This window comes from Equus przewalskii, chromosome 3 (genome assembly GCF_037783145.1).
Source record: "Equus przewalskii isolate Varuska chromosome 3, EquPr2, whole genome shotgun sequence".
NCBI classification, from domain to species: Eukaryota; Metazoa; Chordata; class Mammalia; order Perissodactyla; family Equidae; genus Equus; species Equus przewalskii.
This window is the reverse complement of record NC_091833.1, coordinates 54,751,712-54,763,732: the sequence shown is the minus strand read 5'-3', so window position 1 is coordinate 54,763,732 and position 12,021 is coordinate 54,751,712. Positions and strand designations below refer to the sequence as shown.

Here is a 12,021-nt window from a genome sequence, read left to right as displayed (position 1 = left end):
CTCGTTTCAGCAAAGGACAGTCAGCCTTCTCTCTGGTGATTTTAGGTTGCTGCAATGAGTGAGTTTGTGCACAGGCCCTTTAAGCCCTGGGTCTTTTCAGCTTTCAGCCGATAGCTTTTCTTGGGGTATCCTGGCTGCAGTTAATAGCCAGCAAAGCCAGACAGTAAGACCCTGTCTCAGTTGGGCTGAGTCGGAAAGATGCTTATAGCAGTATCGACCTCACTCCTCCAGGGAGGGCTGTGTACCTTAGGGTGGCTCCCACCTCGCCAGCTGAGAAGCTCCGCTGCTCCTAAAGGTGGCTTTTTCCTCTCCAGAAGGAATTTCTGCCTCTTCTCCTTTGTCAGGACTGTCCCTTTTTGTGGGGGTTCTTTTTATCCAGTTTTCAGTTTTCAATCCGGGGTAATTGTTCCAAAAATTGTTTTAACGTGGTTGTGTTCATGGGAGGAGACAAGTTCAACCTCTGCTCACACCACCATCTTGACGAGACCCTGTGCCTGTCCTTTGGAATCTTTGCTGATAGGGCCTGTCTTGCAATCACCAGTTCACTCACTCACAGCTGCTGCTTTTCTAACATATGTTCAGGTGCTCTGGCCAACCGGCTGAGCTGGAGCACCTGGTGGGAGGAGGAGTGCTTTCTTTCACCTCTGTGATCCTGGGGGCATTCTCACTCTCTCCTCACTATCTGCTCTCCTGGGGTGCTGGCTTGATGAAGACACCCCCACAATAGCTTAGCAACCTCTGTATAGGGCTTTCCCACAGGCTGTGAGGGAACTTGGAGAGCAAAGGTGTTCCTGTGGAGAGCCACCCCTTCCCCCTCTTTTCTCAGAGCCATGCATGGTCCTGCATCCTGGGTTGTTGCCATTCAGGAGGGAGAGGAGATCCCCTTACCTTCTTCCAATTCCTCCAGGGGATCCAGCATCTCCACTTTCAGACGTATGGCTGTGTGGGTCTCTCAGACATCTTTTGTGTTGTGTGAATGTCCTCTGTTGGTTTATGAGTGTCCTTTTCATTGTATCTTAGGGGGAGAGTCTAAGGGAAGAGCTCACTCCACCATGATGCTGACGTCACTCCTTCTCCTATTCTTGGGGTTGGGAATTAAACTGACAGGTCAAAATCTGATTTCCCTCAAAACTCCTCCCCATCTATGATTTAACACTTTGTAAAGGCATTATTTATTATTATTATTATTGATATTGCACTAAATCATAAGGCAGCACTATATTTTCAAAGTTGGACTAAATCAAAAGATGAAGCTTAACTCTCCATTGGATCAAACTAACTCAGAAAGGACCTGAGGCGTTGACAAGTGTTCTAAAGAAATAAATGAAACACCAATTTATAAAACAAAATGAGCCAAAAGATGCCTCCATCTAAATGTGAATGGATTGTTTAAAAGGAAGTTGAGACCTGCCTTTGAAAGAAAAGTCCTATCTATGGCAGAAATCTCAACCCATGAAAGCATTTAGCACCTGCTATTATTGTAGTTTTTTAATATTCTAAACACTAAATTTGAAATTTAGAAATATAGAAAGAATGTAAACAAAGAAACAAAAACCTCATGATCTCAGCATCCAGAGACAACCCCTATTAGCATTTTGTATAATTTCCTTCTTTTTGTTTATTTTCTATGCAGTTTTTATTTAGTTGATTTCATATCACAAGTACAGCTTTTAATTCCTGAGGATATTTGGGGAAGCAGATGGGGACTCAGTTTTAACCTTAGCATATTAAAATAATAAATACTGGTGAGCATTTCTTACAAAAGGTTGACTTTCAGAACACATATCAGTTTAAATTCATTCATTTAACGGAGTTGACCCAAAGGAACCTAAATTTATTCAAATATTTCTTATAGAATTCCTTCAGGTTTCCTGATCTACATAACTTCATAAATTTCCCTAATGACAGGAAAATCCCAGTGAGGCTTACAGAATTCCAAAAAGTCAGGAGTAAGCAAAAAGGAAATTAAAAATTGTGAGGAAAAGGACATTAAACAGACTTTGTTCACTTGTTTTAATTAGTATAGCTGAATTTTAATTATCACAATTCTTCACCAGACACCAGTAAATGTGCTGAAACCATCTTGTAAAATTAACAAAGCTTTAACACCACAAGGCCTTCTTTAATTTTATTCTATTGTGCATTTGCAAACTAAAAAGTGATTTGAGCAAGAAAGCAGGGCATTTGGAGCAGGCAAGTAGAATAGGAGTTTTGCATCATTTATATCATTCATTTGACTGCAATCTCCATGAAGCCAAGGATGTATCTGCCTCATTTATTGAGATAGACATGGCATCTGGAATAGGTAGTAAGTGAATGAATGTAAAAATGGATGAACAACTGTATCTCTTGTCTCCTCAAAAGGGCTATAAAATTCCCAAAGGCAGGGATTATAAACTTTTATTTCTTCTTCATACACAAAACATCAGTAGAGGGTTGAATAATCAGGAATCAGTCAATACAAATATTCCTTAGCAAACACATTTTCTGGGGAGGAACAGCTTTCACCATCTGGCCGTACAAAGGACAGAACAGTCTAGACCCTAAATCCACGACACAACCAGTTAAATTAGTGCAATCCCAGGAACCGCAGAATTATGCTGTTTCTCCCCTCACTTCCACATGAAAAAGTAAAAATAAAAATAAAATTAAAATGGCAGAATTGTCCACTGAGTGTCTGAGAAATGTCTTGTTATTCTCTATGGCAACATATTGAGGTTAACACCAGGGACTACAAATGCAACTGGGGTCAAGGCCTGTATTCCCTAATCCATCCAAGCATTTCCACTTGCATCTTCTTATGTACATTTGAGTAGGTTTCTCTCTGTCAGGGGGATTATTTTATTTAAAGATACGAAAATTTGGGGGGATGAGGTAGAAAACTGCCTTATCTACGAAGGTCTCCTAATTCCAGCACTGTACCATCTGACTCCTGATTTGTTTCATTTCAGCTCTCAGAGACCACCATTGGACTAGACCGTGGATTATGCCACCAGCCTGACTCCTTGATTTTATCATCATCTGATTCTTAATATATTCACTAAATTTGACCTATTGCTTGACTGGGTTTGCCTCTGGGTTTGCTCTGACAGGCACATTAGTTTCAGATCCCATCCTCACTCTGATCCCTAACATCTCCCTAACCTACCACTCACAGCTGTGGTTGTCCCTCCCTGCCCGTTCACCTAGAACCATCAGCCTCCCACAACCACCTCTTGCTCACAGCCACAACCACAAACATGAGGTTCTGCAGAGAAGTAAGTTTACATTCCTGAAAATGAAAGGCTTTGAATTATTATGAAAGCGACACACACACATTTTAACAAAATTTATACAATACAGAAAACCACAAATTAGGATGTAAAGTGTCCTTATAATCAGACATACAAGAAGCAATCACTAATTTCTTACTGCGCAGTCTTGTGAGTTCCTTCCTAACTCAACATCTTAGTTTTGGCAGAAGAATTTTGTTTCATCTTTGTTATCCATCAATTTGGATTGAGAGTCACAAGAAGAAGTGACGACAGTGTTATGAGCACCTGATAGTCAATAAATAGTTTTTGGCACTAATTATAGAGTAAATCAATTGCCAAGAACAAAAGTATGAGAGATCTGTCACAATTCTACACCTGTTGTTTTCCTGGTTGAACATTTTGACTTCAATAACATTTTCAGTTAGAATGTTTATAGGTGACATACGAAGAGCATAAAGAGAGATGTAAGAATGCTTTGGCGTCATGGTTCGAATCCAGTTTTGCTTTGCTCCAATCAATTTTTTCAACTTACTGGGCTTCCTTCCTAACAATACAGATTTGATTCTCCCTATAACCTAGTTGAATTATAGGCCTTAGTTTTTGTAAGTGAAGTGCGACATGAATTTTAAGCCTTTCATAACTATGGCTATATCTGAAGTCAGATTAGTCTTTACAGTACAAAGAGATTTAAGAGAATCCCTCTATCCAAGTGCTTGCATTTCACAAACAAGGTTGAATTTTACATTTATGTATGAATACCTATAAGTCTTAGAGAAGTCAGATATAACCAATAGTTTCATTTCACCTCTGTACATGCACCTCTAATCAGACTTAAAACCTTGTTAGATTAATAACGAACTCTAAAAACGGAAGGGGAGACAGAAACATTATTAATAGATATAGGTGTTAGTCTTTCTTGCTGGAAACCAAAAACAGCATTCCGTCTTTTGTGTATGTTTCTAGATGTCTAGGGATGTGTGTGGGGATGTGTTGTATACATTTATACGTACTGTAGTAACCTTTAAGGAAACTATATAACCCCTCCCCCCAGCTAAAATCAATGTATATTAGAAAGTTTGGAGTGTAATCAACTCACCACCTCCCTTCAGGGAGTCACTGCAGGATGTAAAATAAAAGCACAAAGCTGTACCATTTTGCCTTTTTCTTTCAGGAACTAAATTTACATTACCCTTCTGCCATATGTTCAGGTAGCTTTCAATGGTACCTCATGCAGCTGTGTCATTGAATTCTCCAACCTTAATGAATAAACTAATTACAGTCTGAAATGAACTCTTGCAGACTAGTTATCTCCTGCCATAGATCAAGAAGAGAACTTTATTCCCACAACTATCTGCTAATTTGCATTAGCCATAAAAAAGCGCACCAGAGCATCCTTCCCTCTCCAGCTGGGCAGCCAGAGCTGCATCAATAGGATACTATGCCATTGGTATTAATTCTTCACCGTTCAAGTTTGTAGCAGTAAATTTGTCACTGCCACAACGATTCTCAAGTACAAATGCAACTAGGAAACTATTGATTTACTTGAATTGGATGGCAGCACTGCTATAATTGTTAGTTTCACTGCATTAAATTTTACAATTGAGCACCATTATTCATTTGAGTCTTGGAGTTCTGTTTGTTTACAAAATATTTCCAAAGAGAGGTCAAAATAAAGATTTGACTACTTAAAGTATTTAACGGAGTAAGAGTCACTTTATCAAATACAAATATAGCTAAATTGATGGCAAAAGTTATCAAGAAAACAAGCTCGGGAAAGAGAGACACTAGACGTAAATCAGCCTTCACTCTGAATTCAGCGTCTGTCCTCTGCTCCCAAAGTCTAGATAGGAGCCTGCTGTATCTGTTAATTATAACATGGGGTTAGATTCCAACTACATGGTTCTCACATGACTAACCTCATGGTGGCTTTGTCGTCAAATTAACTCTTTCTCACCAGCAGCAAGTCACAAAATTTTAAGAGACTGACTGTAGAGTGCCCCGGGCCCTTTGACTTCATTCTCCCTCAACATGCTTGCGTATTTTCCCAGTAGAGCTGTAAAATTGCAGAGTGAAAGCTGGGACAACCTATCATAAAAGTGAGAGTTAGGAGACCTGGATTGGTCCCAGTTTTGAGCATACTAGCTCTGGGACCCAGACTCAAACAGCTTCTACTTCCTTTTCCACCAGGTGGGGTGTAATGAAGCTCCATTAAGAACATGTAGAGGAGTGGACACCACATGCCTTTGAGGCTACATGCATTTAAGATGTCAGTGTCAATTTTTACTTGACCCCTCTGCCTAGGTCAGACCTCCTGCTGCTTATTCTATTCACAATGCATTCAGATCCTCTTAGACAGAACATTCAAAAACTATCATCATCATCAAAATGTGACATTTAGAATATATTTCAGTTTTCCTTTCGAGAGCTAAAGCATCTTCCCCTGCAGGATGTCCTACACCTCACAGAAGCACAAGGTTGTAAAGTAACTCAGGAGATCACAAAGTCCTGGTAGCAAATGAGATTAAATTGAAGCCATCCTGGCCAAAAAGTAGCTCTCAAATTTTCCTTAAAAGAATTAAATTAAAGTTGGAAAGTAGGACTAGAAAGAGTATCCTAATAATAGTATAATATTGAAAAGTAGGATTACTATTGTAGTAACTTCCATGTGTATAGGATGGCATAGTTTGCAAAGTGTTTCACATATATTTATTTCCTACTCAATGCCTACGTTATATAGTCCATCTGCATATTCTAATACCATGAGATGAAATTAATGGGTGTTTAGTTTTCATACAATACCTTCATTTTATTGATAGCATAAATCCAGATCTTTGCCTTCTATACTTCCACAATTTGTTTTCCTTCCCACATTTCTAACATCCTGAAATATACATTCCTGAACTACCTTCCATTTGTTTTTCAATTTTTCTCTAATTTAATTTCACCAGTAACCAAAAAAAATTTACAAGTGAATGTAGTATGACCAGGACTTAGACAGGAGTGGATTAAGCACTTGGTTAATTTGCCCAGTACCATGCTAGGCCACATCCTCTTGCAGACCCAAGGAACTCTCAAGGACTTACACACAGGCGCAGAGCTGTTCTCTGCTCCAATATAATATGTAAAAGCCAGCACAGATCTTCTGATGATTTAATACAATCTATTCTCTCTTCCCAAAAGAAAAATAATTTCAATATGCAACATAAATGACCTAAGGAGGCGCCATCTCCATCAGAAGTTTGCAGTTTCCTCCTCTAGGTCTCCCAAGTTAGCATCTTTCACCACGTTCTAAATCTTGTTCTGGAAAAAGAGTCCCTAGTTCTATCAGTCAGGATCCCAGCAGGAAACAGATGGCACACTCATACTGGCCCATTAGGAGATTGTTTACAAGGGTGTGGACAGGGCTTAAGATTTAGGGAAACTAGTAAGAAATAGAGCTATACAAGGGAGCTAGTAAGGTGAGGAGAGTGGGTTGAGGGGAGAGATTAACACCCAGGGCCTGAAAAGGGAAGGATAAGGCATGGGTTATCAGAACTCAGGGAGAAGAGCTTTATGGAAAGGTCCATGCCTCACTCCGGAGCTGTGGACTTTGAGAGAAGGAAACAGCCAACCTGTGGTGACCCAGCAAGGAAGAAGCCAGGGCTCCATTTGCCTCCCTCTCTTAGACGTCCTGTCAGTTCTCACCATTGGTCAACCCAACCAGAAGCCAGAGGCAAGGGGATCTCCTTAAGGTAATACTTAGAGGCCAGCTTCCTGGGCCTGGAGAAGAACAAAGAGAGGAGGTGCTGGAGGGGCAAACAGGCAGAGATCCAACAAAGCAAATTAGCCAAGAGAAGTCCATCAACAGTGGGTGGTGAGTTTTCTCAAATGTCACCGAGAAATAGTCAAATTCCTTTATATTTAAGTATTCTACATTGATATCAGACCATAATATTTCCCACGTAAATTATTTTCTTATTTTATGCACAACAATTAAGAATTTTAGAAGCTGGAGCGTCATGCAAGTAAAACAGATTCTTACAAAATCTGAGCTTGAAGGCAACTCAGCATTTGAATTAATCCTTACCTGCAGCAAACTCCACATCAAAGAGGTGGTCAATAGTGCTTTCAAAAAGTGGCCCATTAAAGCTGAAATTAAAAAAATAAAAAATAAATTAAAACGGCCCAGTTGTCCAGTCCACTGGCATCATCTCCGCCTGCATACCATCTGACATCGTTGTCCTCCTGACACTCTCTCATGCTTTGGTGTTCATATTGCTCTTTCCTGCGTCTCCTTCTCACTCTGACTGCCCTTTCTTATTCTTTGTTTCTGGCTTCTGTCATCCTGCTCCCAAATTAAACATCAGTGTTTCACAGGACTTGATCATTGCCCTGCTCTCTCCTTGTTCTGCATACTCTCCAGAGCAAACTCACCCACTCACGTGACTCACCGACATCTCCACAGCTGTCCTTTCCAAATGAACGACCGGCAGTCTTTTTCCTCTCCAATCTGTCTGCCTCACTGCTATTCTGATCACATCACTGCTCAGTTTAAAAACCTTCAATGGCTCCCAATTGTCTACGATAAGATTTCTGAGTATAGCATTGAAGTCCTTGAGGTCATATCCATATCCCACTCTCCAAGTCTCATCACCCACTACAAGGTAGAGGACGTGTACCTTACATTTAAAAAGAAAAAGATCCCACCACGTACTTTCACATACCTTTGCGTTTTCTCATGTTGTTTCCTTCCTACCCATAGCTTCTTTCCCTAATGAATTCTTACTCATCCTTCAAGGACCAATTCAAATGTTCCCTATTCTGTGATGCTTTCCCCAAACTTCCTAGGGAGAGTTAACAGGTCATAGTCCAACAAAACTATTATTATACTGTAATAGATTTAGCTTTTTACATATCCATCTCATCTGCTGGGTTGTGAGCTCTTTTAGGGGTAAAACCATGTCTCATTATTCTTTGACACAATGCTGAACATGAAGTAAATTGAAAGTACATATGTGCTAACTTACATATTCTCACAATCATGACAGTAAGTCCTACCTCTAGAAAGAAGAACCTGCTTGAACAAAAAAACCTTGAGTAGATGTAGAAAGGAGTTGATCTAAGATGTGCAAAGTCAACATTCATCAGTTAAGCCTGGGTTTTAGGCAGAATTAGCATAAAGGTCAAGAACATGGGCTCTAAGGCAAGACACTTTAGGTTAGGTTTGCCAGATAAAATACAGGACACTTATTTAAATTTTAATTTCAGATAGACAATGAATAATTTTTTAGTGTAAGTAGTCCCAAATATTGCAAAAAGAAGACAAGTATTGCACGAATGCATGGGTGTCATGTGTGTGTATGTATGTGTGCACACGAGTGTTTTTGTGTGTGTTTCCCCCGAATCTGGTGATTCTACCTAGGTTCAAATCTTGGTTCTACAGCTTCCTGGCTGTGTGATCTCAGAGAAATTAATTAACCTCTCTGTTCTTTGCTTTCTCATTTTTAAAGTTAGAATAATAAAAATGTACCTTATAGGATGGTTGTGAAGATTAAATGAGTTCATACACACATAAAGCACTTAGAACACTGCCTGTCTTATAACAAGTTCTCAATATTAACTACTGGCGCTACATAATGGCCATTATTATTATTACTAGAAGTTTAATCTTTGTCTTTTTTTTTTTTTTGAGGAAGATTAGCCCTGAGCTAACATCTGCTGCCAATCCTCTTCTTTCTGCTGAGGAAGATTGGCCTTGAGCTAACATCTGTGCCCATCTTCCTCTATTTTATATGCAGGAAGGCTGCCACAGCATGACTTGGTAAATGGTGCATAACTCTACGCCTGAGATCCAAACCGGTGAACCCCAGGCTGCCGAAGCAGAGCATGCAAACTTAACCGCTGCACCACCAGGCCGGCCCCTATCCTTCTCTTAATGTTCATCTTATTAAGATAGGTTTTATATGCATCTTAATGCTTATCAATGATACTGAATGTTAGAAATGTCTTTCTTCTTCATTACTAACAACAAAAAATTCATCCATATGTACCAGACCGTACAGATATCTCTTCTACTGTTTATTAGGTTTACCACCAAAATGGTCCAAATCTTAAAAAAAAAAGAAAAAGGTAACTATGTGAGGTGATGGATGTGTTAATTAACTTGACTGTGGTAGTCATTTCACAAAGTATATGTATATTAAATCACCACGTCATACACCATTTAAAAAGTTATGTTGTACAACTTATACACAATTTGTGTCAATCATACCTCAATAAAGCTGACAAAATTAGTTGGTTATAAATAAATACATTTTGAATGAATTAATGAAAAAACATAGTTCAAATCCAAATGAAATAGCAAGAAATACCCTAAAGATCTTCATTTAAACAGAGATATGCTAGCTGAGAACAATGATTATGAATAACACAAGCCAAGCAGTTCCGCCTTAAATAATCTTAGATGTTTGTAGCACAATTCATTTTTTCAAGTCTCTGAAATGAGTCAAAAACTAACTGGTGAGAAATTCAACTGTATACAATATAGTTTAAAATTTTAGAGATTAAAAAAAGAACATGATACAAAGATCATGCTCTAATGTCACGGAATGAGAATCTCATTTTCAGTCATGAAAAAGAAAAAGAATTTTAAAAATTGATCATTTTCACCCATATGTAAATTTGTCAGCTCCATGACAGTAACGCATTAGGGTTATTATGCTGGACTTCAAACCCACCCTGATGGTGATCACTAAAACTCATCTCACAAGTTCACTAACCAAGAGCGATACTGTACAGATCACGAGAGCATGTGTCTATTTCTACATCATCCCTATTGTTTTGTCATTGCTTATCCAGTCAAATAGAATCCAAGTTCCCAACTAAAAGCACAGCCAAGTGAAGAGAGGAATATGTCAGGTAAGAAATGGCTCCACAAGCTGAAATGAATATGCTCTAGTGGGAAATACTGTCTCATGTATTACTATTAAAAACATGCGCGCACACACACACGCAGTGGCACATCTCAAAGCAATAAAGGGCCTGCAGAGAAGGAAGGTAAAATATGCTTGCTGAGCAATCATTACTGAACAGGGGGGAAGCCTGAAATCAACAAAGGACCAGTCATGGGAAATTTATAAGTTAATATCGGTCACACCTGCAAATTACTACAGTGAGACCCCTGACCAAATCCAGAATACCACTTAAATGGATTTGGTGAGATAGTTATACAGCCCTTGGAGTCATTGAAATGCTCTGAATCTAAGCTTGTCAGTTATCCCAATTAAGTGCAGTGGAAGTAATATCCATCACAGTGCAGATGAAGCAAATTTAACTGCACCATTCGAGAACAGGGTTTTTCTTGGAATCTCTACTGCATTTATTCACACAGCTTGTGATTCAGGATGCAAATTTATTGTTTGTATTTAATGGCCAATCGGGATTTTTTTTTCTCATTGCTTAAAAATAACAAGACTCTCACATGCCTTAGGAAACCCCAAACACAGAACATTCCACTGGTACCTTCTGGGAGTTTAGCAAAGCATGTATTTTGAGCTGCTCTCCAAAATAACCCCATTTGAGTGACAATTTACACACATGTCACATCTTTTCATTTCCCTTGTTTTCCTGGAAAAGGTCAAAGCCATCAAGCCGACATGCTTAGCCAGAGTCAGGGAGAGTCATCATTTCACAACCGTGAAGTGGAACTCACACAGCAAATGAGGCTAATCATTCAGCACGTACAAGGAAAAGAGATTATGAGATCATAATTTTCTCACCAATTGAGAATCACTGTGCATTCAAATAGAAATTAATAGGAAAAAATTCAGAATACTTACCAAGAAAATAAGAGCACTAAATAAAAGGATCTGTCATCTGGGAAGTGACTTTCCATTTCAAGCAAAACAGAAAGCTCTCAGATACACAAAAGATAAGACAGCAAGAAAGCAAACCATCCTGAAAACAATTTAACTCTCTCCCTTTATTCTCAAAATATGAGTTATGACACAGAATGCCCTGAATGGCCTTGCAGATGCCACTCACCTGGAAGCAGTAGCACTCTTTTTGGCTGGCAAGTGGGAAATAATTCTGCTTTCCTTTATTTGGCTACAAATATAGATGCTCTATTCCTAAACATGTCAGTAATGCCGTTGTAAAGACTGATGAGGTTAACTAATGGGAGCACACTGATGTGCACCTGCATTTTAAAACCTTGTAAAAATTCTGCTTAACTTTTTCCGGATGAGCATCTCTCAACAAAAAAGATTCTTTAATGATGTAGGAAGAAAAGATTCTTTCTTAGCTTTGATGCATTCAGGAGAGCCTAGACAGAATTCATTTGTCCATGGAAGAAATATATAATAGATTTTAGAGAAATTCTACTAAATCCCAAAATTATATTCTAATGAGGATGGATTCTGTTAAAGAAAAGGCTGGGTGGCCGTTTTGCTCAGCCAAGCACCCTGGTTGGTGTTGGATATGCAAAGGTTGTCCATAGGGGTGAGTTTGGGAGTGGGGGCTTGAGAGAGTTGAGGCTTTCCGAACAAAAGAGTGAGAAGAATTTGGAGTACCTGAGAGAAAACTTGGAGAGATGGCTGAGACAAAGGAGATAGGGGAGCCAGCAAGATGGAGAGAGGCCAGCGAGTGGCTTGACCAGCAAGACATACCCCTGTGATGGCGGCACCAAAAATACCTTTAAGGACAGGAATGTTTAATACACGACTGTAATTTGTATTCTGTGATGTGTGATGTGGCAATGTGACTCCTGCCTTTTGATTCCACAATCCTC

General features: G+C 39.2%; 1 protein-coding gene across 3 annotated transcripts in view; it reads right to left on the bottom strand.

Annotated features, from left to right (window-relative positions):
* RASGEF1B (RasGEF domain family member 1B) overlaps positions 1-12,021 on the bottom strand; it is a 701,851-nt gene that overhangs the window by 534,648 nt on the left and 155,182 nt on the right. For all 3 annotated transcript variants that reach the window (XM_070614553.1, XM_070614551.1, XM_070614552.1), the window contains one exon: positions 7,321-7,382. Coding sequence is in view for 2 of the 3 variants with exons in the window: in XM_070614551.1 (XP_070470652.1) it covers positions 7,321-7,382 (62 nt within the window). In the remaining variant the exon portion in view is untranslated. The remainder of the gene's footprint in view (positions 1-7,320; positions 7,383-12,021) is intronic.